Source organism: Onychostoma macrolepis, chromosome 20, assembly GCF_012432095.1.
Source record: "Onychostoma macrolepis isolate SWU-2019 chromosome 20, ASM1243209v1, whole genome shotgun sequence".
Lineage (NCBI taxonomy): Eukaryota > Metazoa > Chordata > Actinopteri > Cypriniformes > Cyprinidae > Onychostoma > Onychostoma macrolepis.
Window position 1 is genome coordinate 7,072,399 of NC_081174.1, and position 26,396 is coordinate 7,098,794.

Sequence of the window (26,396 nt, forward strand, 5' to 3'; positions counted from 1 at the left end):
ATTTGATAAAAAGAAACAGTAAAGGCAATAATATTGTGAAATATTAGTACAATTTAAAATGATTGGTATCTGTTTTTTTTTTCCTATGATGTCAAAGCTGAATTTTCAGGATCATTGCTCCAGTCTTCCGTACATGATTCTTCAGAAATAATTCTAATACTGCTCTATTATTAAATATGAAAATTGCTGCTTAAAACCATGTAAAACTGACATTTTTCCAGAATATATTATATATATTATTTTTTTTTTTTTAATTATCCCAAACTTTGGTTGGTAGTGTTTCAAGGTCAAAAGTATTAAGCATCAAAAACTTTTTCAGCATTAATAATAATGAGAAATCAGCATATCTGAATGATTTCTGAGGGATGATTTGACACTGAAGACAGGAGTAATGATGCTGAAAATTCAGCCTTGATATCATAGGAATAAGTTACACACTTTATCATATTTTTGAGTAAATAAATGCAGCCTAGGTGAGCATAAGATATTTATTGAGAAACAAACAAACAAAAAAAACCCTTCTAAATATTCCAAACTTTTGACTGGTGGTGTAAGTTTAATTGGTGCAAAAAAAGTGCGCACATCCAAACGGCCCAGGTGCAGGAAGAAAAACAAAAGTTTATGTTTATGAAAACTCCACATTCTGAACCCTGACTGACTGCACATATGTTTTCAATATTAATAAATATACTGTTGTTGATTGCACCACACAATCAGTGTTTCCAGATTGGGTAGTTTACCTCCAAATTGGACAGATTTTGATTAATTTTTGTGGGACAAAATTACCTTGGGCAGCTGAACATATGACAAGCTGATTGATTAATATATTTGACTAAACCTGTAAGCCAGCTGATTATGACTGATTAACTACATTCATCTTTCAAATACATTAAACCTTTTGAATTCATAAGAAACTTCACTGCAGGCATGTCGTGCCACAAAAAGTTCTCATCTGAAGAATAACTGCAAGAATGTTTTTGTTTGTGATAAGAAGTCCTGAATGGCAGAGCCAGTGTTATCAAACAGAGTCCAAGCACTTGTGCCCATCTCTTCAACCCGCTATCTTTCCAACTGTGCAGAAACACACCAGACTTCTGTGGATTCAGTAATGAGTCTCAACACATTTTCTTCAGTTCAACCTCTTGAGTTATCTATACCGCCTGTTGCATGATTATGAATCTTGTTTCCAGAGTGTACAAACTGTACTCTCTTTGTTTTCAATTAAAATATTAATAAACTTAATTAAATTAGCTAAATGATATGCTGATTAATTAATCAAGGACATTTTTGTGACTAAAAAGCAAATCATTAAAAAGCATGAGCAAGATATGCATTATATTTTATATGTGCTCATACGCATCTTTGTCTGTTGCATCAAGTCTTGCTGAGAAAAAAAAAAAAAAAAAAATTGCTGAATTGCTGTTTGTGAGTGTATATACTGTATATGTTACATTATATTGTTTTACAACATTATACAGATCTGAGACCTTTAGCAGATATTTGCCTCATTAGGGCTGGAGATCAGAGTGTTCTTTAAACATTGAGATAAACTATATCTTCAGCCTGATAAGTAGCATATGTTTGATGTCAAGGGTCTTAAAGGAGAATTGGTTTCCTGACTGCTGAGGAAACATAATGAGAGTGTTTGGTGCTGAAAACTCGACCACAGCACTCCATGTAAACAACAGAAACACAATATGAATAGCAACACAAGTGGCAGCAGATATGTGAGAAGTTATATAGTATTTTAGTTGTGTCTATAGTGTATAGATGCAGTCTTTATAAAAAATATTTTATTGCTTTCAAGTAAGTACAATGAAATAAATATATTAAAAACACATTTTTATTGATTTGATTTATATATCTACTTCTTCACAAAAACATTTGTATGTTTGAATTAGTAAATTATGCTGTAATTTGTCTTCAATAGTGTGTTTATGTGGTTTATGAGGACACAAATTTGTATAGCGGCATGGGTATGACAGAGGTATTACAATGTGAAGGCGGTTTATGAGGTCACTTTCGGTGTCCCTGTAATTCAAAAGGCTAATACATTACATTACTGACACTCTATCCTCCAATTTGATACTGTTAAGTGCTTTGACACAATCTGTATTGTTAAAAGCGCTACATAAATAAAGGTGACTTGACTTGACTTAATAAATCATACAGAATTATTTTTTTTTTGAAAATCTAAAAATGCACAAAGTTTCCTGTGAGGGGTAGGTTTAGGTGTAGGGCACTGGAATATACCGTTTGTGCAGTAGAAAAACCATTACACCTGTGTGTGTGTGTGTGTGTGTGAGTGTGTGTGTGTGAGTGAGTGACATTAAAACTACCTGCCTAATATAGTGTAGGCAAGTTGCTTGGTGAGGGCCTTCATGGATGGAATTTGTTGGTCCAGCACATCCAATAGATATTCAATCAGGGGTGCGTTTCCCAAAAGCACCGTTAGCCAACTATGGTTGTAAATTCCGTCATTACCAACATGGTTCAACGATTCGGTGTTTGCCGAAACCATAGTTCAAACAAAAATTTGCAAACAGTGTCGCAAACTTAGGTGGTTGAAACTACAGCTCTCAACCTGTGGTTAGAAGCATAGTTTCTTGTTAGTAAGACATGTGGGCTTAAATAAATATGCTCTTGGACACAATAAGCAAGCCATATAAATATAAACCCATTTTAATCTATGTATTTTTACGTGTCCTCAATAAGTGCCGTTTTTGAAGAGTGTACATGTGCACAAATGCCTAAAATATTAAATTAGTCATCAAGTGCCATGTTCAATACAGCAGCATCTCAGAGATCGCTAATCAGTTAAAGGTGGGGTAAGTGATTTCTGGTAGCCAATGTTGATATTTGAAATCACCAAAACAAACACGCCCCTAGCCCAAAAGGGTCTCGCCCCTATTTTGATAGCTCCGCCCGATACATACGCATCCCAGGCAACAATGAGTTCTGTGAAACAAAGCAAAACCAATGTTACTCACCTCTCGAGAAGAAACAAAGCATCCTCGGTGTCCGATCGCAGGCCTTCCCACTCCTTGAGTTCTCTCCAGCGCTGGAAAGCTGATCCGATATTTACCAGGGTCCTACTTCTTGCCTTATTGTAACACCATGTCTACACCGGACATGAGCGGTGCGACAAAATACTATAGAATTCATTATAATCAGTGATGCCGTCTACACTGGATGACTGGTTCCAACAACAGAGATGCAACCGTGTTCAGGGAAACTGTCGTGACTAGGTTGTTTGTTTCCACAACAATGCATCGTACTATGGTTGTTAATCAGCGAGTTACGTCGTCGTATGGGAAACGCACCCCAGATTGAGATCTGGGGGATTTGGAGGCCAAGGCAATACTTTAAACTCTTTGTATTCCTGAACAATCTACAACAAGTCTGCAACAATCTTTAGGTAGGTGGTATTCATCCACATGAATACCAGGACCCAAGGTTTCACAGAAGAACGCTGACCAGACCTCCGTTGGCCTGCCTTCTTCTCATAGTGAATCCGCTGCCATCTCTTTCTAAGGTAAACAACACAAGCATCCACCCATCCAGTTTATGGCGGGGCCCCTCTCGGACCACAATAGGGGACAAAGGTTTGCAACATTTTAATTGCATCTTGGTGAACTAACATAAGCAAACTGTCCAACACCATCAGATAAAGATGCCAGGACAACAGCCAGACACCTCTTAGACCTCTGGATACAGAAACCAGCATGGCTTGGTTTAATTCCAGGCTGCAACACAAGTCAGATTCTGCAGAGGACACCTCTGGTTTTCGTGGTCTTGTGCCGATGGCCGTTGAGGTCTTTGCAGGGGATCTGTCTCTAGAGCTCATCTAGCTGACATGGTCTCTGCTGACATTTAGAGCTATAGAGGTCATCTCTAGGTGCTGATCCACCATCTGGTCTGGATACGGACTGGATCTGGGTGGCTACGTTGACCTCGGAATTAGAATAAAACAGACCAATATTAGTCATGGCAATCTGACAATCTGCAGCTACGCATCTCCATATGCAACAAAATGTGATGCACTGTGTTCTGATTCCTTACTATCATGGCCAGCATTAGGTTTTTCAGCAGTTTGAGCTACAGTAGCTGTACTGTGTGAATGCACCAGATGGACTAGCCTTCGCTCCCCACATGCATCAGTGAGCCTTCGGAGCTCATGCCCCTGATGGCGGTTCAATGGTTGTTCTTCCTAGCACCACTTTTCTATGTACTAACAACTGCATACCAGTGAACAACAAGACTTGCTGTTTAGAGATGCTCTGACCCAGTCACGTAGATGTCATTATTTGGCCCTTCTCAAAGTCACTTAGATGTTTTCTCTTGCACATTTTTCCTGCTTCCAACAAATAAAACTGAATAACTGTTTCTGCTGTCAAATATGTCCCACTCCTTGACAGGTGCTATTGAAACGATATAATCAGTGTTGATCCACCTGTCAGTGGTTTTGATAACCTTTCCCTCCAGTGAGCTGCTAACCACTGTGACTGGATCATTTAATCAATGAACAGAAGAAGTAAATCAGATTCATAAACGAAACACTGGTTTTGTGAACCGGCTCAATTAATTATTTGAAAAGATCTGACTAACAAGAATAATTTGTTCAGATGTAAACAATGACAGTTGTACGGTAAAAATTCCTCCGTACCTTCCTACCTATATCACAGAAAACTAAAAGCATACTTCACTTAGCTGAGGCCGGCTGAATCTTACATACTGAAAATATATAAGCCTATGTTGTATATCTGTTTCCTGGCAGCTGTGTGTTATGTTGTTCTTGGACAGATAGCGCTCACGCACAGTTCATTCTTCTCTTCCAAACTTGGACACAGAGCTGCGCACATTATATAATGCCATCTAGTGGAGACAGTGCACTGGCTCATTCAGTGAGTTATACATAAGGCCATTGTTTATACGTCTGCAATAAACATCTCGAGATATGTGAACATAAGTTAACCAGTGTGATCACTTTGGTGCTGTGAACTCTTAAACCATTCTGAACAATCACACTAGTTCAATTTGTCCATGTCCCACATTGTACGCTAAAATTTCTACAACATTTCAAATGATTCAATTCGTTTAATAAGATTTTGTTTAAAAAAAATATAATGTTAGAGTACATTTCATCAAATATCAGCAACAAGGTCCTCACACTCTTCAGTATGAGCATATGTGGAGCTAACCAATTAAATATCTGATTTTGCCAGCAGCTTCTAAGTGTTATTTATTTTTTTAATGTAAATATGAGTTTTTAATGTAAATTAAACACCAGCTATAGTCTGACTGATGTGAATGTGATATATGCTATTTTTTTCTGAATGGAAATCCTGAGGAAATAATGCATGTCTACAGTCTTGATCACTGCCAAGAAAGAACGCCAAGGTCTGGCTGCCCCTGCTGGTTGATGCCATAACTACACCGTTATAGGGGCATAATAAGGATTTTCTTTTGAAGGCCATTCAGCCATGCAAGAAACATGAATTTAATTAAATAAAATATTTAAAAAATATATACTATATATTACATATCCAAAACCAATTTTTAATTAATTTTTTTTACTGCAAATAGTATATGGTTGCAGTCTAATCACTAGTGTGTTTGATTAGGGTTGAAGCAAAACTCTGCAGGGCTGCGGCTCTCCAGGACCGACAATCGCCACCCCTGGTCTAGTACATAACCTCTACTTTTGCTTTTCAGAAAGCACATTATCACATTTTGTTCAGCTGGTACTTTGCTAACAAGCTACAGTTTATAAACAAATATTTAATTTCAAAAAAGGAAACTGAATATTCAATACAGAATATGTATTTCATTAATTTATTTGTGGCAGACAAATCTTGTAAGGAACCAGTTTGGCCACAGCTTACACTGTACTTTCCAGGTTTCACATTCAATAATGTTAACATTCTTTCCATTGATATGTTTGCCATTATAACATTTCACAAGAGTCATCTATTATCTTCATGCTCAAAGGTCATACGCTGGCCTCACATATGTAAAGTTTGCAGTGTTCATATCTACACTGTTCAGTTCACTGTTCTACAGTAACTATTTGTGATGGCAGAGGGGAAAAAAATCCACAGGAGTGGTACACTGTATTTCAAATAATTCTTATTGTTTGATTGCACTTTTTAGAGATTGACAGTTCATGGTCACTACGCAGTCATTATATGGAAGAAGCTGTGCAGTATACATTTGAAAGTGGTGGTTCCTGAACTTTACATTACAAATGAATCATAATGCATTGTTTTCTATTATTACAGTAAAAAGGAAATAATTTTCACAGAAGGTCATAACATTTCTTGTGTAGCACAACTGCCAAAAATAATTATTCTTATATTTAGTAATATTCAGTTAGCCTACAGGAGCCCAATACATCCATAACAACAACAACAACATTGTTTAAACATTGATCAACCTGTAACAGATCTCCTACTTGCCTGTTCCTCCCAACCACCTTATCAGACAGCACAACCTATCCCACAACCCCCTACCACAGCAAAATATGTGGCAACAATCACTCCTGTTCACACTAGAGTTTTCTGAAGAGTTTCATTAATTTCAGATTTTTGTTAAGAAGAATGATTAATCTGAAATTCATCCAAAGATATGGGGAATCAAATCAATGATTTTCACCATTTATTTTTGCATCATCTGTTTTGATATAAATGGTCCAGAAAAACATGCTACATGTATACATTAAATTGCTTTTAACAGTCACATATATATAATTCCCATAAATGCAATCTTATTTTGTTATGTGGTATATGTTCTGAAATAGATCAAATTCCACTTGGTCGATTGGGTTAAAACGATTTATTGCACTTGAGACGCCATCTTGTGGACAATCACAGCTTCTTCATTAAGTAACTGCTATGGGAGACTGTCTGTTACAGACATCTATTTGTGGAAATTCCACAAGGCAGGTGTTATTCAACGCAGAAAGTCCACAGGTTCACATCATCTGCATCAGATATATGACTTAGAGTTCCATGTTGCAGCAAGTGGTGTACAAAACCAGAAGTCTCCTTGTGCTGATGCCTTCAGAATTACTCAAGTACATTTCCTGAGATAACTTGGAAATATTAAACTTACAGGTTCATATCAACAGAATGGGGCCTATAGACACATGCTGCAGGGCTTCCTCTGAAAAGCCTGAACTTCTGCGAACTGGGGAACAGTAAGACCGGTCAGAGATGAGAAGCTTCACTTTCACCTGACTGAATTGAAATAGTTACCTCTATTTGAACTGCTCCCAACCAGATTCTGAGCTGCCGGACACTCTTTGTAGCAACGTCCACCAGCAGTGTTCTCGACATGACAAATAACGACGTCACAATGGACAAAAACCTACATTTGCAAAGTAAATTAACTGTTAAAGGGTTATCGGCCCAATCCACAATACATGAAAAGAACAGTTTTATAAAGAATTTGTATCAATACAAATTCTGGAAACTTTTCAACTTACCCTTCTGGCCAAGGCGTCATCCTCACTTTCAGAACTCTCATCATTTTTGAAAGCAAATGTTTTAACTTCAAATCTTTTGAAGTGATCTGGGATGTCCACTCTGTCATCTGCCATTACAGGATGGAAGATGGTCTGTTCAGGGTCTTTAGGATTGGCACATCTGGTTAGAGAAGAATTAGAACTCGCATCAAGTAGAAATGTTCCACAAATGCATACAATGTTTCAAACATACCCATCAACTATTAAACTCCATCTAGGTTTGGATTCTTTGTCCTTGGATAGTGTTGCCCAACAGTTTTCCAGGACTACTGCTACCCTGGAGTCCTTGAAGTGATCCATACCCACCTCAAAATACAGAGGCTGTTTCAGAAACTTTAAAACTGGGTAGTCACCATCATGATAGAAGAGCCGGAAAACCACATCTAGAGGGGGGATCTCAAATTATACCATGCATTGCTCAGACTAATAGGCAGTTGTCTTAATCAAGTTAGTATCTAGTTACTTTTCACAAAAAGTTGCTGCATCCTGGCTTATCAATGTAATTAAAAAGTCACCATGAAATTATAATGGATCCAATATACTTTATTGGGCATTCTCGGCCTTATCGTGAATGATTCAAGATTGTAAAATGTTTTGTTTTTGTGAATAACATGCAAAGAAATCATTAGCAGTTTGCTAATGTAAAAGTAAAAACTAAACGTAGTTTGCATACCCTTAGAAAGCCTCAGGCTAACAGTGAGTTCACCATTCCCAGCATCTGCGTGTGGCTTTTTAAAGTGCGAAACAGCATGAAAGATCATGCTTTGAGTGGCGTTTGCGATATAAACACAGGACACCGTGAACCTGTTTGAGATAAGCAGACTTCATTTACATTTTAGTCATTGTTGTACTTCACCATATAATTGCTTAAAGGGGTGGTTTACTGCTTTTTTTCTTTGCTTGATTGTGTTTATGGGGTGCAATATAACATGTCTTCGTGTTTCGTTTGTTAAAAAACGCCTTATTTTTCATATATTTCACCTTTATTGTAAGCCGCTTTCTCCTCTGTCATTTGAACGACCGGTTGACTTCCTGATTCTCTGAAACCACTCCCTCAGAAACAGGCGATGGGCTCAGATTGGTTAGTTGGGCCGGTGTGTTGTGATTGGCTAAACTGCGTACTGCACATTGTCCGGAAACTTCACGCCCATTACCTTCACGGGCGACAGCTGCATGTGCATAAATAATGGTGTCAATATTGCCGTATCAGTTTGAGCCAGAATCAGACCCAGAAAGCGGTAATGAAGAGAGTCAAGCAGAACTTCCGCAAGCACGGCTCTTACAAACGTTTCTGAATGGAAGTTTGCTGTTGTGATTACATATAAATTTTTTGAAGTTTGTACACGTTTGTCTTATACACACAAAATAGCATCGAACTAACTGGCCACTATAACCAAACAGCGTTGGCTTGTGTTTACGTTCTTGATCAAATCGAAAAATTACGTCATAAAGTATACATGGAAAATACATTTACAAAATTAGTACATAATTACAAATTCGGGTCCAAAATGTTTGTACGCGTTTGTCATAGACACACGAAATAGCATTTAACTAACTGGCTACTAAAGCCAGCGTTGGCATTTGTTTACATCCTTGATAAAACTAAAACATTACGTCTGAAATTATACATGCAAATACATTTAAAATGATGAAATCTTACTTACAGGTTGTGGCCCAACAACTGCTGCCTCCGGTTTTAAAGTTGTAACTGCTCCATGTTTTAGTAATAGTTTCTGTGTGAATCCGGCATTGAACTTGTGTAGATTCTGGAAGCTGTCTTCCGTAAAATGCGCAGCACAGAGAGCTAAACTAGGATTGTAATTGTCAGGAACATGATCAAACATAAATTTTAACCATTGTTGACCAACTACAGCGTCTGTAGAAAGCCCGAACACAGAAGACCTGACAGCTGGGTGAAAATAACACTGTTTCGACGGCATGGCTACAACTCTCCACTATAACTCTTCCTCTTCGACAAAGCCGCAGAACATGGCCTTGCCCCCTTTTTTGCATGTTCCGGAGGGAGGGGTTTGATGGGTTTTTTACGTATGCAACCCGGGAAGTATCTCGTTGTATTCCCATAGGAGTCGTTTTTGTAGGCATTAAACTTCCTGATTTTTAAAAGATATCTCCGCTTATGTTGAACTTTCAGCGCCTCAACTTTGCAGATACTGTTCATGCACCAACAGCAACATTACACACTATTTAAAATGAAAAAAGTGAAATCGCAGTAAACCACCCCTTTAATGTTTACAACTTGGGTAACACTTTAGAATACTGTTCCATCATTAATGAATAACTACACAAGAACACATGAGTAATGCAATATTATTACTCTAGTAACTAACAAGCAACTCTGATTAATGAATTAGTAAGTAATATTGTTTAGTCGAATGTGATTGTTCACTATTAGCTAATCAGTAACTATTATTTTTTTCATACCTCCCCAAGAACTACTGTATACAGTTTGATAATTAATATGAATAATACATAATGTATAATTCATTCTCAAGTAAAGGTCATGGTAACCCACTAGTAATGACTCAAGTATTACCAAATTCTTCAGAAGGAATAACTAATTATTTGGATCAGTATTCTAAAGTCAAGATCATGATAACTCCCTAGTAATCACTGAAATCATTGTAAGCTTTTGAGGTTTTTGTAAGGTCCTGGTTAGTAATTCATTTTGCTAGATTTGGTAACACAAATTATTACTAGTGGGTTACCATGATCTTCATTTTAGAATTAATTATTCATTATGCATAATTCACATCAATTATGAACCTGTATAAAGTAGTTCTTAGGAGTTCTCAGGATATATGAAAAAAAATAGTAGTTATTGGTTAGCTAATAGTGAACTATCAGTTTCAACTTGGCGCTATTACTTAATAAATCGTTAATCAGAGTTTCTTGTTAGTTAATAGTAGTTACTACAATGTTAATAGAGCATTAGTCATTTGTTCCTGTGTAGTTATTCATTAACGACGGAACAGTATTCTAAAGTGTTACCACAACTTGAATTGTGGTAACCAAGTCATTACTAAATGAACACTGACATATCAATAAAGGAAACTGAAGTGAATTTAACCCTTTAAAATGGACAAACACCTAGTATTCCCATTAAATGTTGTTAATTTTCTAATTCTTTATTAATTAATAATTAAATAATTTACTTCATGAATTACTGATAATGCAGACCTAACAGTGTATTTTTACCAGGACTCATGTTTTGTTTTTTTTAAATAGTTGATTCATCCTGTTTAGCAAAGTGTTAAACACTGCAAGAGTTAAAGGTTTAAACACTACATGCTTGTTTTGATGAACAAATCTTTGTGAGGCATGCGTTGTTTAAAGAAAAAAAAAACCTAACCTGTATTCCTGCTCAGGGAGTACTGTCTCTGGCAAAAGTACATCTCTCTTCCAGGTGATTTCATTCTCGTATATCATGGTATCCTCAACAAACTGAACAAGCTAAAGAGTTAATGAATCACCTTACATCATTACATAAAAGTTGTGTGAATATTTGACCTGAGCACCCTTGTACCTTTCGTGTGGTTCCACAAGTGGTGACACCAAAGAGAAAATAAGCAAAGTAGTCTTGACTGTAGGAGGGTTTGCAGGACGGGTCTCTTAGAGAGAGTTCACCGGGAAGAATATGTGGGAACAATTCCAGTTTGGGAAGCACCACAGTTACTGTTCCATTAGAAAAACACTCTGGGACAACAACAAAGAAACTCACAATCGTAAAATAGCAACAAGACATCATGAAAGCGATGTAAAATACAAACCAACCTGACAATATTACAAAAAAGGGGCAGGCAAGAGAGAACTCTCTGAAGTTCCAGTTATTCAAGGAATCGTACATTTTTACGTCAATTCTTCCGATGATTCCAGACAACTGAACGGACTTGAAAAATAAAAGGTATAAAAACAGCCAGGGGAATTAAGAAGGTGGTCCATAGAGATTATTGGGAAACTTCTTTCGCGTTTCACAGAAAAAAAAGCAGCATATGGCTTTGAAACTTGAATTTTTGGGTGAACTATCCCTTTGTATATGTGTGGGCATCACTCATGACTGGTAAACTGTGCTGTTATAAGCATCACTAATCACTAGTGCAACCCAAGAAATCTGAAGAATACCTCAAAAGCCACAACTGGCGCTAGGAATGGCACAATGATTTCGAAATGGGTTTCATTTGAATGATGCTCATACTGCTGTAAAATCGTATTATTCAGCTCCAAACGTCCCAGTTTAATCTTTACTTGGGAACTTGGGGTGCTCCCATATTTGACATAAATATTGAAGCTGTCCTCATTGCAACTTCCCTCTGCATGTGGAAGGACTGCAGAAAAAGGACACAAAAGGTAAATATTAGCACAACCCAGTTATGCAAAATTCCGCTCCTAGAGACCTGCCTTGCTGCAGAGTTTACTGTAGAACCCCCCCCCCCACACCCCAAAATCAACAGTGCCATAAATGTCATGTGTACAACACTTGAGCTGCAAAAAATAAATAAACAAAACAAATAAACAACAACAAAAAATACAAATAAAAATACCCTGACCATCAGAAAATGCAGATTGGCTGTTGAAACCAAAATATTACCACAGTGATGCATTTATATACTACCTGGATCACACAAGTTAGCCAAATCTTGACCCCTTTACACAAAGGGAGATCTCCAGGAGCAGGACCTTGCCTCCACTTTTTCTTAAAAGGTCTTTTTCAGTCTAAAGGTCTTACCAATGTCAGCTAAAGGAGCTTCTAGTACAACGGAGTGTGAAAATGCTGTATGTTCAGGCAAGATGACAAAACCAAAGACCAAATCAAGTATGTAGGTTCTTACATCAGGCCGAAACATCTGCATTACAGATGAAACCATTTTAAGACAAGGCAAATCACACGAGCTAGTATAACAGCTGCATAGACAGAAGTGAAATGCGTACCTTTATTTGGACATAAGGTTCAGAGAAGTGAACCTGGAGAGCAAAAGCTTTAGTGTCATTTGGAAAGCTGTGCTCTTGCAGGTTAATGCCTTTAATAATGATCTCCGAGACAGTGTGCAATTCAGAGCCAATGGTGATGTTCAGCAGCTCCACATCAGGTAGGAAGTAACCCAGCAATACATCAAACACCCTCTGCTCGGGCTGAGTGTCTGATCACATAAAAACAATTCTCTTAGAACAAAAAAAAAAAAAAACACCTCTCCCTCTACACATACGTACATATACATATATATAAAAAATAAGCCTTTCTGTCCTAAATTCAACACTCACAGTCTGTAACTTGGGGTGGCCATGGTGTCAAAGGAGTGGTGATGGGGAACAAGACCTTATACGTGGTCTCATCCTCGCCCTCCTTCCACAGCAGCTCAAGCATGGGTTCTATGGTGTAACTGACATGGTACTGGTCCTCAAGAACATGACTCTAATTAACAAAAAAGGTCTTAATCATTACCTTCAAGTTAAACAGAAAATGGAAAACGTAGTTGGCAACTGAACCTTGTAGTATCCATCAGCAGCCCCAATAGGAATCTCAACAACTACATGGGACTCTTTGAAGGTCACGGCATAGTTACGGCTTTCCATCTCTTCAGGTGTTAGCCTTCTTCCATTGATGCCCACATGCACCTCCAGGATTTCAACTTCCAAGGACACCAAAGGAGTTATGTGCAGAGGAACTTGCCAATAAATCATTTGACCCACAACTGAAGCTCCATCTGAAGTCAAATCAGAGTGCAATGAGTTGTAGAACACCAAAATGGCAAAATAACAAGTGTGTGTGAATGAAATCTCACTAATTGGACAGGCAGCTGCCGACTCGACTATAGTCATCATCCAGCGGTCTCGAAACAAGACCACTGATTTAAACACTACCATATCAACATCGTCAACCTAACAAAGAAAAATACTTCAGGCACCACAGAAAAATTAATGCGTCGCATATACTGGCACATGAAACCGTTCATACATTTTGGACAAATGTTTCGACCATGTTGTATGGGCTTCGCATGACCAGTCGTGTTGGAGAACTCTGAACATTGTAGCCCATCGCTTGTAGGGTCTCTTTATTAAAAGACTTCTCTTCAGGGGTGTACAGTAGGATTTTCCAGAGTTGCAAGTTAGGTATAACTGTGGGCTGTTAAAAAGGAACAACAGAAGATTCTGTATCAAAGAAAATCATGAAATTATCTATGAAGAACATGAAAGTGTAGAAAACCCACTTACCATTTCTGAAAAAAAATAAATAAATAAAATACAATGTAAGTGGTACTTGCACATGCAATGCTAGGGTAGTTGCCAGGATATTGCTATACGGTTGGCAAAGTGTTAGGGGTATTTTAATCTTTTTGCATTGTAATATGCTTGCTAGGGAGCTTTTAGTGGTTGCTAGGCCAAAATAGGATCTCACCCCTATTCCCTATTGTTGGAACTCCCCGTCAGTCTATAGCTGCTTTTGGAATTGCATAGCATCGGAGTAGATACTTTACAAGGAACTTACTTTATTACCATTAAAAAATATATATATCTATATAGTATGCATAGTATAAATGCAATCTGGACATATTACATCTGCCATGTGACCTACAACATTACTTGCAATGCTTCGCTGCCATTCAAGACTTCACTCCCATGGCCTCATGGGATAGTAAATCATTGGATGCACACTCAAAAATATTGGCAGTTGTCGTAAACCACCCGGGTATTTCTCACATACTATTTTACGAATACCAATGAAAAACAGATATACTACCTGTGTTAGGGTAGTTACAAGTAACACGAGTTATGTAACCAGATTACTTTTTTCAAGTAACTACTTAAGTCACATTACTTTTTAATTTTAAAAAATAAACTTTTTAAAATAAGTAACGGCATTTACTTTTTCCCATCTGTTGACAAACAGCTTTGTTGACTAAAAGCAGTTGTAAACTGAATATGAACATTTACATTTATGCATTTAGCAGACGCTTTTATCCAAAGCGACTTAAATTGCAATCAAGTTACAGCTTTTACATTTTATCAGCTCTTGCTTTCCCTGGGAATCGAACCCATGATCTTAGCGTTGCTAGCACCATGCTCTACTATTTGAGCTACAGGAAAGCATACACTGAACATGAACATACATTGACTCATCGCACTTGCACAAAAATAGATTCAGTATTCCTCAGAATTAATACAAACAGTGAAAAGCAAACTCAGAATATTACAAAAACCCACAATAATTAAATACCTAAACAAAAAAATCCTTTATTTATTTAACCCCATTATATTAACCAGTGCTGCTGACCTTCAATGATGTAATTTAACCATACACTGAAAAAAATGATTCATTGAATTTACTCAAATTGATTGCAACCACTTACCTTAAAAAATATTTTAACTACATTTAAATAAACAAATTTAGTTGACTAACTTGCAACATTTTTTATTAAATGTAGCTAAAATAAATTGTATGCGACCACTTAGTACACTGAAAAAAAAAAAAAAATAAGCTAAGCAATTTTGGTATGAAAGGGCTTTTACATTTGCCAAAAAGTTACCTTTTTTTTTATAATATATATAAAAAAGGTAACTTTTTGGCAAATGTAAAAGCCACACACACATATATATACATATATATATATATATATATATATATATATATATATATAAACAATCCCAGGCCAGATGACAAAAAGTAATGTAAAAGCGTAATGCATTACTTCCCATAAAAAGTAACTAAGTGATGCAATTTACTTTTTTAGGGAGTAACGCAATATTTGTAAATCAATACTTTTAAAAGTAACTTTCCCCAACACTGTATATTGTTTGTAAGGACGCAGTTTTAGATTCAACTAATGAGATTTGACCCTTTTTTAAAACTTACAATAGTAACAGCACACACTCCTTAAAAACACACAATTTTAGACATCATTTAGTATAAATGGTGTGGGACACCAGCAGCTTACTGAAGCACCACTAAAAAGATTATTATACATACCAGCTGTTGTACTGGTGCTGTCTTGATTTCTGGTATCGCATTTCTTACAGACACCTGACAGAATAAAAGCATGCACAAGCAGGTAGCAATAACACAAGTACTGCATTTCCATTGACGCATTAGATTACTATGAACACTCTAAAAAATGCTGGGTTAAATGCAACTCAGCGCTGGGTAAAATATGGACGAATCCAGCAGTTGGGTTACTGCCCAGAAGGTTGGGTTAAACAACCCAGCTTGTGTTCTGTCCAATATTTACCCCGAACTGGGTTGTATTTAACCCAGCATTTTTTTTAGAGTGCAGTCCTAGATCATTATTCAATTAGATAAGAAGTTCCTCAATTTAACAGCTATCAGTTCTATAAACTATCCAGCTGCCTGCTACTGGTCAAACCTGATGCATAACCTCCACATAATGTCGGAAATGTCCACGTTTTATCAAAAGTTTTTAAAAAAAAATTACATATTTAAGAAAATAAGTTACTTGCCTCCATGAAGTTTGTTTCACACAAAATCTCACGTGACGTCATGGTGTGACTGCAGAACTTGAACACTTCATGGACTTTCTCAGATAGCGTGGGGAATTCATACAGTTTAAATTGCATGGCTACTCTAAATTCCTTGTCACCCTATTAAAAAATGGTTATGTAGGTGTAATTAAAAATAAAAAATTTCCTTTTTAAACATCCACTTCCACATTTCAACTTTCATATTTTCTTAATTATTTACTTGATAAACTATAGCTCCAGAACTAGAGCTGGTTAAAGAAATGCTTAATTTATAAAGACACAAACCTGGTTCTCTGCATAACAACTCTGTATAGAAGCTGACACTATCATATTCCCCCATGGATCAGATTTCTGTGTATAGCCACACTGAGCCGCCAGGTGAGGTGTGAGAAGGACTGTCTGTGTGTCATCTGAAACGTCCAGAGAAGGTCTGAATTGATTCCTGGGTGTATTAAACTCATTGGCACACGAACAGAGGTATAATTAACTTACTGACTGCATAAAGTTCTAAAGGACTTCCTGCACTCAAGGAACCAGAGAGGATAAACTGTACCCTATTTCCAAGACATTCAGCTTGGATTCCATCTGCAATCAAGAAATGTGTCCATTAAGTAATTGATTACATGACTTGACACAAAATAGCGAAGGCACAGCATGGCTTACCTGCAGAGGTGTGTGCATGAATGCTTATCATAGTGACCATAAGCCATAACGCTCTACAAATATCATACATAAATCAACAGATCTCCTGATGAATTCAAACACTCATATTTCCATATCCTAAAACATACCCTATTTCAAAGCATCCCATTATGAAATCTTTGATAACCTTTGTCTTCTACACAAACGCGCGACCTCAGCGGCAGGTGATTGATGAACTGCGTCTCTAGCGCGTTTCGTCTGATTGCACAGTATTGCGCGCAGGTGAGGAACTCAAACAGCTTGCGCGGCTTTCTGCGCTCGTTGACGGGACTCTCCGCCCTGCTAGGTGTGGATTTAAAGGTTAACGGGAAACCGCTGGCTCTTTGTGCCTATAGCGATCATGTATTATTGATAAAGTGACTGTTTCTGTGGAGTTTTGCTTCAGTGCGGAAGGGTGCAAATGATTTGAAGCCGCGTGGGTATGTGATCTTCAGTTGATTTTATATTCGCGGTAAGATTTCTCTCTTTTACCATTTCTTCTGATGTCTAACTGTAGTTATGACTCATGGGAAACTCTGGGTTTAGGGGTCATTCCACGAAATCGGTGCCTTTTGCGTCCCTAAGAAATAATCAAGCATAGATTTTGACATTTGGGTAACAGGAATGATTAGGTGTCTCCCCGTTTTTAAAGATTGTCTGTGTAAAATCCAAACATGTTTAAAGGTCACCCTGGGTGTAATTTTGAGCTAATGCCTATATCATTCAGTGGCATTAGTTTTATTGGTATTGTTACTATTACTGTTGTTAATGACCAGGATAGGATTATCAGTCTCAATAAAACTAGCCCATCCCCCAAAATCATTGTCAATAATGCTTCCATTTTATGCTCACTACATTAGATGCCTGTTCATTTTAGATTGGATTTAAAAATTTTGCTCCTCATTTATACATCTCTAAATGGTTTGGCCCCAACTTATCTCTGTGAGTTACTGACTGAGTATCAACCCACTAGATCCCTTCAGTCTTCCAACCAGGATCTATTGTTTACCCCTAAGTCGAGGCTTAAGTGCAGGGGAGATCATGCTTTCTGTATTGCTGACCCCAGGCTTTGGAACGCCTTGCCACTATCCATTAGACAAGCTTCTACTATTAATATTTTTAAGTCCAGGCTAAAGACATTTTTATTTTCTAAAGCGTATGGCTGATGGGATATTTGTATGATTTTATAATTTTACTGTTTGTTTGTTGTGTGTTTTCTGTTTTAATGACTTACTGGAAAGCACATTGGTCGACAGAAGTTGTAATTAATTGTGCTATATAAATAAATTGTCATTGTCACAAGAGCAGCAAGGTGACTGCAGACCTTCACCCCAGTCTTGAAATGTTCAAAAAAGTCAAGATCTTGGTCTGGTTTCAGATGATCACAGAAAGAACAAGATCTGATCATCTTCCTTGCCTAATAATTGAAATGGATTTGTCTATTTGAAGATGTATGGTATGTATGTATGTCACTAACTAACTAACTAACTAACGGGACACCCCCTTCTAATGAACAGGTTTGACTACTTTGGTAATTTCCATGAGTACAAATCTTAATGTTAAAGCATATGATATTCTAAGCAATTGTGTGCTTCTAATTTTATAGCAACAGTTTGGACAGGACCCTTTTCTATTCTAATATGACAGTGCTTCTGTGTATAAGGCAAGGTTCAAAAAGTGCCTTTTTCTGTTCTAAAGAAGGGGGTATTTCAATACTTTTGTCCATACAGTGTATGTACAAGTCATACAGGTGTTTGGTGATGAGTTTTTCGCTCAAGGTATGCATTTAAAGTCACACCAGAGGTTTTCAGCTGGGATCAGGACTTCCATCAGCTGCTTTCTGCAGACCAGTCAAGTTCTTCCACACTGACTGAATCAATCATTTCTTTTTGAACCTTGCCTTATACACAGAGGCATTGTCATTTTAGAATAGAAGAGGGTCCTGTCCAAACCGCTGCTACAAAATAGAAGTACTCAATTCTCTAGAATATTACTGATGGAATTTACTAAAGTAGTCAAACCTGTTCATTGGGGTGTCCCGATTCTTTTGTCCATAGTGTATGTGTTATTTTTGAATAATGTCACTCTTTATGTTAACCTACAGAATAAATAAGGTCACATTTTTAAATTTGTAATTGTTGTAGGCTCAGACGATATACACTCTGATGTTGTTAAGTTTCATTCTATGTTATCTGGGAGGATCTGTTTACAGTAGTGACAGTATAGTTTAAGTTAAGGAGGCCATCAGTCTAAATACTGTTGTGTATATAATTCAAATAATTCTGATATAGCATAATCTATAATAATTCATTCCATTTGAAAAGGTTACTGTAGAATTTTCAAGAATCCACCATCAGAAAGTCATGGCACACACATGGTGGCACCATTACCTGAAGATGACCCTGTCAGTCATTACACAGAACTTTCTTTTAACATGTTTGCAAGCAACCCCCCAAAATGTCATCTGTCATCATCGAATGTTGGGAACAAAACAACACTAGCCTTTTGACTTCCATTGTATGGAGACATTTAACAAAATAACTTATTTTATTCCACAGAAGAAAGACAGTTTGGCTTGACATGAGTGAATGACAACAGAAATTTCATTTTAGGGTGAAGTGTTTCTTTAATGTCAAATATAATGTCAGCTTAATGGCAACATTATATCAACTTTAATAGTATATGTAAAAATGTGTATTATATTATTTGTGTACTTTTTCCAACACAATCTCGAGGCAAACTATTTTACTTTTTGGCAAATTCGTGGCTAATTCGTATCTCATTCGTATGTTTTTGTATGATGTGCTTTGCCTCACTGGTCTTGTGATGTGACATATATTTTAAAGTACCACGTATTTCAATTAATATGATAAAAAAACAAAAAGAGTATAACATGTCATACTGCAGGACTATGATTAAACAAAGTTAATCTAAAGCAGGGGTCCTCAACTCTGAACCTCGAGAGCCACTTTCCTGCAGAGATTAGCTTCAACCTGGAGCTACCTAGCTACTTGCAAATTTGTAGTAATCCTGAAGACCTTGATTAGCTTTTTCAGGTGTATTTGATTAGGGTTGGAGCTAGTATAAGCCTCAGATGTCACGCCCACGGAACGTTGGCTAAACGTCTGATGCATATGGCGCACTTATCTGGAAACACTTCAGGAGTTTCGAAGTCGTCGTCGGATTGGTTAGATTATACAGGATTTCTGGGAGACGTGTGAGTTGCGTTCTTTAATGTTTCATCTGGAAACAAAAATGCCGTGGTGCCAAACCCCCTCACGAAAGAAGAAAGCCGTCGTGTGTACAACTGACAACGAGCGCTTGTCAGGATCAGCTAAATGCTGAATTTTCAAAAGTATGTGAAAAATTTAAAGTTCGCGGCAATCTTTAAAATATGTCCGAGTGTTTTACACACCAGTCTGTGATTGTGGCGGCATTTCCACGCCCCGAAACATGATTGGTTGCTTTACCTGTCAGTCATATGGACTCTTCGGTGGGCCTTGGGCCATTCAAAGCGGCCAAAGTTCCTAGACCTTCAGCCGTCAGGCTACGCGAGACTAGGTTGGAGCTAAACTCTACAGGAAAGTTGAGTTGAGTTGAGGACCCCTGATCTAGAGTTTATATGCTGGTCAAATTTATTTTTTCAATTTCATTTATTTTAGTAGTTTTCTGTGTTTTTGATGTAGCTAACATTCACATTTTTGTTGTTTTAGTAGAAAATGCTAGTATATAATTGGCAAGACTATCAGATTCGATGAATCGGTACCACCATGATGTATGGGCAAGTTCTCCACCATCAAGGCAGGGAGGAAGATCTTGTTAATCTGAATGTTGGAGGCACCCAGCACAAGGTGGAGCGCTGCATTCTGCTCCGGTTCCCCAACACGCGTGTGGGTCAGTTAATCCAGTGCTGTAGCGATGCCGCAATCCTGGAACTCTGTGACGACTACAGCCCCTATGAGCAGGAATACTACTTCGACAGGAGCCCGCAAGTGTTCCACTGTGTTCTAAACTTCTACCGTACAGGACACTTGCATGCTCTGGAGGAGCTCTGTGTGTTTTGCTTCAGTCAGGAGATCGAATACTGGGGTATTTGTGAGCTGGATCTGGAAGCCTGCTGTCTCGAATGGTTCCTTGAGCGCAAAGATGAGCGGGAGCAGAATGCGTCTGGCCGGTCTAGTAATGCAGCATCGTCTGGAGAGATCTCAGTTGTGGGCAGTGACCTGTGGAGGTTTGAGGGCACATGGTGTTCAGATGTGCGCAAGTTCATGTGGCAAACTCTTGAAGATCCCAATCACTCCAAGTGTTCCAAAGGTGTAGCTGCGGTTTCTGTCCTGGTAATTTTGACCTCCATTGTGGCCATGTGTATCCACAGTATGCCGCAATTCAGGTATGCCACCAACAGTGAACATTCTGTCCTGGACTCTCTGGAGTTCATCTGTATCATTTTCTTCTCAGTGGAGTTTGTCCTGCGAGTCATAGCAGCTACTCAGCCATGGAGGTTTTTGGGAAACGCTCTGAACATGATTGACATGGCTTCTATCTTGCCTTTCTATGTGACGCTGGCCTTTGAAAGTTTGGATGGGGAGGAAAACCAACATCTGGTCAACATGGGGAAGGTGGTTCAGGTTCTCCGGTTAATGAGGGCCTTCAGGGTGCTAAAGCTTGCTCGACATTCAGAAGGAGTGAGAGCTTTTGGAGAAACTCTAAAGAACTGCCAATGCGAGGTGGGTCTGCTCGTTCTTTTCATTACTGTTGGAATATCGTTCTTCTCGACTTTTATCTACTACACTGAAAAGGAAGACGCTTCATCCAAACTCTCTTCTATTCCTGTTTGTTGGTGGTGGGCCATTATTTCAATGACTACGGTGGGGTATGGGGATGTATATCCACAGACAGCGGCTGGGAGAATTGTAGCTACACTTTGCATTCTCTGTGGGTTGCTTGTGGTTTCTTTACCCATCACCATCATCATGAACAACTTTTCTAAGTACTTTGATAAAAATACACCTAAGAGGCACCTTTCAGAAGCTGAAACATAGGAAAATGTCAACGGTTTCCCTGTGGTTTAAAATGTTGGCTTGCTTTTGCAATCTAAACTTCATAAAGATTTTTGTGGTTGTTTCAAAGTCTTTTTGACAATCTTTACACTAATAAAAAATAAAGCCATCCAACATCTTGGTGTTAAATTCTTCATTTTAAACAACAATGCCTGATGTTTGGAAAAAGTGAAAGACCTAGAATATCCACCAGCACTTCAAAGTCAAGTCAAATCACATACTCTGAACAAATGAAAACGAGCAGCACAAAATTATTTATTTTCTTCAAAAAAGTTTAATAGTAGTTCTATGTACAACAAATGATCATACTTAATATTCAGTTATTCAAAGAGGCAGATTGATCAAATCTGAAATTAGGCAAAATACTGAAGCAAAACTAAAGCAGAGAAGGACCAAACCCTTCATAAAATCCTCATCTGCGAAAAACCCAACATTTCATATTTAGATATGTGAATATGACTCAATAAATTAGAAATAAAAAAGCAAATTAATTGTACAAATACCAAACTATTTGTAAAATGCCAAAACAACTAACAGCAATGAAACATCAAATCATACATTCAATTTTTTTCTTTTACGATCCTGCATGCTGTCATAGCTCTATAAAATAATCTTGACAAAGTTCAAATAAACATGGGTTAGAGCAAAAAAAAAAAAAAAAAACTATTTAAATTAAGCGTATATTCATTTATCAATATATGTATTTTTTTTTTCTAAATAAATAATGTATATTTGGCATTAGATTCATCCTTATTATTGATATATTTAATGATTCAAAACCAGTTTGAAGCCAAACCATTCTCAAAAACTCACTGTTAATAGCCCATTTATGAGAGGTCTCGCTTATTCAAACCACATTACATCAGATGTGCTGGAAAACAAAACAAAAAATCCCTCCCCTTGACAAATTAGTCATGAGAAACTAAAACCAAAAGATTTTCATACTGGGGTTATGGTTAACCTTTGAGACCAAAAACTGTGAATACACAGCAAAACTGCCATGCTCTGAAAAGTCAACGGAGCACCACAGACAGACCTCAACATCCTAAAGAATCATTATTTTCACATAGTCTACCAAAGAAAGGATGTTAAATTGTGTCTGTGCCATGATCAATGAAACCCTTCAGGTTATTGCTGAACAGGCAGCGAAACATCTGTACTTAATTTCTACAGCTGAACACTCATTCAACTGCCTATAATACTGTGATTTCTTTGCAGAGAAGCCTTGAATAGGTGGACAACTGACAAATGAAAAGGGTAGAGCGTGGGGTAGAGAACAACTGATAAAGGGTATAATCTTTAACTTTGTAATTATAAGCAATTATATATATATATATATATATTAAAAAGATAATCGTGCCATTTGGAGGGCAGACAATGAGGCCTATTCACTACTAAACATTGTTTCTGTATGAGTGTGAGTATATGCATGTTGATTGTCCTGGTAAAACCAATCCGTGCCTATATGAATCCAACACACCTCTATGACAAAAGCACCAGTTTTAACCTCTCAAATGTCTCAATGTATTTTTAAACAGTTGTTTACATTTTCACATTTTCAGTAAAATAAATAACAGCATTGTTCATAGAACAATAGCCATCTTTGCATTATGGAGGAGCTGACCCTCAAAGAGGAGAATCGGAAACTAACAAAACCTATTAAAGGGCTTCCCTGCAGTACGTCAGTAAACTGAAAGTGGCAGCGCAGTTTTTTTGTAATGTTATGTAATGCAATGTGTTTGCGATGCGGTTTTACTGTATATCTGTGCACACACTGGCCACAACTTTATAAAATGTTTTTATAGGCAAGAAATATCCTCAGGAGAAGTAGTGAATAAATAAACTGCAACCATGTTGAAAAAAGCAGCATTGCCGGTCACCAGCATGTTGTGGTTTAGATGCAGGAAGTGTCCTTTTTAACTAGTTTAACCAGCAGAATTGCCATATAGCTCCAAATGCAGTAACTACAGCAACCGAGATGAATTGATTTTAAATAAATCCTTTTTTATTTGAATCTGAGGATAGTTGAGCCAAATTGTACAGATCAGAGTCTAAAAGTCAAAATTTCAGGTCTAAATCAGTTTTGGAAGTAAAAGGTCGTTAATGCATTTTGCCTTTGAGGGCCAACCTACGACAACCAGCTTCACTAGAGAGATCACGTGTGTTGACTAGTATTTGTTGCTGGTGAACAGCAAAGCTATGCTGGTCCACCAGCTAGACCAGCATCATACCAGCTCTAAATCATCTTTTCAACAGGGTTGCAAGACATATTTTGTTATTCCTCAATAAATCTATTCACAAAAATGGGTAAAACACATAATTTCTGTGAATAAGAGTCTCTTCTGAAACTCAGAAAGTCAGACTAGAGCTGCTGCATAGTAGAAAGGCATGACAAATCACTCTGTTTGCCTTGAACTGATTGCAGAGAGACTCAGTGCTAGTAGAAATACTTTACTAGCACTAGTGTAGTGTCCTGCCATTAATACCACACACTAAGAGGTAATGACACCATGTGCCTGCCATGTATTTATACACTATTGCACATTCTGGCAAGTCTGGTAGAGTGTGTAAGCACGCGAGAGGTGGACACTGGCATTTAGTCTGATACTGTGTATTGTTTTGTAGAGATGAACAATGTGAAGCCCTCATGTGTCCATCATAACAGAGGACAGATATAAATCAAAACTGAAGTTACCTGCATTTAACACTTTCCTCAGTCTTAAGGTGCGGTCACACTAATTACATTTCAGATAGTGCAATGAATGTGGGCAACAAGATATAATGTCACATAGTTATTAATAAATAATAAATCAGAAACAACACGTTTTTAATCAACCCAGCCTTATTGGAAAACCGTTTCTGTGGTGACATTTTTGCAAAATGACATAATGTTGCTTCTCCCTTGTTTCAACGTAATTTCAAAGTGAAATGACTAGTGAGTGGCGGTAATAGTGCATTTAGTTTTATCCGAAACAGATGAACGTGAGTCAAGCAAAGTTTTATAACACTGGTTTTTGTATCACAGCAGTTCTGAAATGAAATGTCTATTGAGTGTTACTAAAAGGTTAATGCTCTGTCACAGTAAGACACTACTACACTAAACCCAACCAATAGTGTTAAAAGCAAACATGAGATGAAAACACTCAAGCATCCATGCCATTTTTGTTCAATTATCCTCTTGTGACTTGTCTTTTAAAGGACTTGTTCTTATGAACTTCATGTTCATAACTTCAAGTTAAACTTCAAGTGAACTTCAACTTAAATGCTATACCGGGTGCGCTACCGAGCAAATTCATTACCTAAGAAAAGCCATACATAAGGAGCTGGTTATGTGATGCAATCATCAAAATGTGTTTGTTTACAAATCATGTACTACGGTAATAGTGTTAAGAGGTCGTAAGATAGTACTACTGCACAAGAAACCACACACAAATAAGTCTTTATTAATCGATAGTCTGCCCTGTAATCAGCTGGAAACTGCAATATTGTCTCAGGCCTCCCTCGATAGAAATCAGAAATCTCTCATCAGGGCCCTTGAAATAGTCCTAACCTTCCCCCCATTTCTGCACCCTAATGTTTTTGGAGTTTTGCAAAAATGTAAGTAGGCACGCTTTTCCAATAAGCATAAGTTGCTTGAAATGTTGAATGAGATATTCTATATATGGGTAATTGACGTATATCAATGTGTCCTATAGTGTGACAGCAAAAAAAACAACAACCTCTAACACTGAAGATAAACCTCTTTCATGCTATTTCTAACTCTAAGAATGAAGATACATTTTTCTCATGTTATTTGTACGTTAAGTTTTTTTTTTTTTTTTTTCTTCTACATTTTTGCTGTCACACCATAGGACACAGTCCAATTTTTTATTTGTCAACTACCCATATTCTATCTACTCCACCTTTTCATAGCACTGCGAACTATGTAGCTTTGAGGTCTGTATTCTTGGCACTGAAGACTTCTCACTATATGAATTTGCAGATCCAAGTTTACCAACTTTACATTTCACTCACCTGTGTTCACATGCGTATAAATGGTTGTTAAAGTTTAATGTGACCACACCTTTAGACTTCCATATTGATAAAACACTATATTAATACCCCTAATAGCTGTCAATATTTATACTGAACACATCACTATCACACAGTCCTGATGAAGTACAGAACCCAAATTTGCACACGATAATCCAAGAGATGTTCCAAGCAAAAAGTTTTCATCAAAATATCAATGATCCCACCAATCATGCATCTGTTTTAACATTTTTGAGCCCCTACATGATCAGATGATCAGAAATGCATGATGAGAAATAATACTGCAGGGTTTCGCCAGTCTTTGACCATAAGCGACATTTCCTCTGCATAAGTCGTATCTCATGCAAATCATTTTAAGTCTCCAACACTGATTATAAGGCACCTATGGATGTTTCCACCTTTTATAATCACCGATATCTAAATCTCTACTTAAAAAAAAAAAATAAAAAAAAAGACAGACACATGGCATGTGTCAGGTGATGGCACTCTACAACTATTTACATTTACACAAGCAGCGATACATCTAGCCACAACTTGTCAGCACTGCCTGAACACATTCTATGACAATATCTTTTAAAACAGGGCTGGAAGTTTCTCTGAAAAAGGGA

At 37.4% G+C, this 26,396-nt stretch overlaps 2 protein-coding genes across 6 annotated transcripts; one reads left to right on the plus strand and one right to left on the minus strand.

Moving 5' to 3' along the window:
- Positions 1-5,893: 5,893 nt before the first annotated feature.
- zpax2 (zona pellucida protein AX 2) lies at positions 5,894-16,971 on the minus strand. Its single transcript, XM_058757089.1, has 21 exons — positions 16,807-16,971; positions 16,679-16,731; positions 16,508-16,600; positions 16,301-16,425; positions 15,995-16,135; positions 15,507-15,560; positions 13,497-13,664; positions 13,324-13,420; positions 13,028-13,245; positions 12,803-12,953; positions 12,473-12,681; positions 12,270-12,387; positions 11,666-11,868; positions 11,318-11,432; positions 11,070-11,239; positions 10,896-10,987; positions 8,199-8,329; positions 7,719-7,908; positions 7,487-7,646; positions 7,257-7,368; positions 5,894-7,188 (listed from the first exon to the last, which is right to left on the minus strand). Exons 1-21 carry the CDS (start codon positions 16,824-16,826, stop codon positions 7,118-7,120), a joined length of 2,691 nt encoding a protein of 896 aa, XP_058613072.1. The 5' UTR covers positions 16,827-16,971; the 3' UTR covers positions 5,894-7,117.
- Positions 16,972-17,028: 57 nt separating this feature from the next.
- kcns3b (potassium voltage-gated channel, delayed-rectifier, subfamily S, member 3b) lies at positions 17,029-21,865 on the plus strand. 5 transcript variants are annotated; one of them, XM_058757092.1, is made up of 3 exons: positions 17,112-17,168; positions 18,075-18,152; positions 20,410-21,865. In XM_058757092.1, exon 3 carries the CDS (start codon positions 20,467-20,469, stop codon positions 21,736-21,738), a length of 1,272 nt encoding a protein of 423 aa, XP_058613075.1. In that variant the 5' UTR covers positions 17,112-17,168; positions 18,075-18,152; positions 20,410-20,466; the 3' UTR covers positions 21,739-21,865. The 5 variants fall into 5 exon arrangements, with proteins under 5 accessions (XP_058613073.1, XP_058613074.1, XP_058613077.1 ...); XM_058757093.1 differs by having other exon boundaries at positions 17,117-17,168; positions 20,413-21,865; XM_058757090.1 differs by lacking the exon at positions 18,075-18,152 and having other exon boundaries at positions 17,029-17,168.
- The last annotated feature ends 4,531 nt before the right edge of the window (positions 21,866-26,396 follow it).

What these genes read in the sequence shown, in the direction of transcription:
- zpax2 (XM_058757089.1), bottom strand. Translation starts at nt 16,826, where the DNA reads ATGGGATGCTTTGAAATAGG. An exon ending in CAGCACCAGTACAACAGCTG is followed by an intron (nt 13,665 to 15,506) that starts GTATGTATAATA and finishes CCTTTTTAACAG; the next exon opens with CCCACAGTTATACCTAACTT. An exon ending in TAGCCTGAGGCTTTCTAAGG is followed by an intron (nt 7,909 to 8,198) that starts GTATGCAAACTA and finishes TCCCCCCTCTAG; the next exon opens with ATGTGGTTTTCCGGCTCTTC.
- kcns3b (XM_058757090.1), top strand. Translation starts at nt 20,467, where the DNA reads ATGATGTATGGGCAAGTTCTCCACCATCAAGGCAGGGAGGAAGATCTT.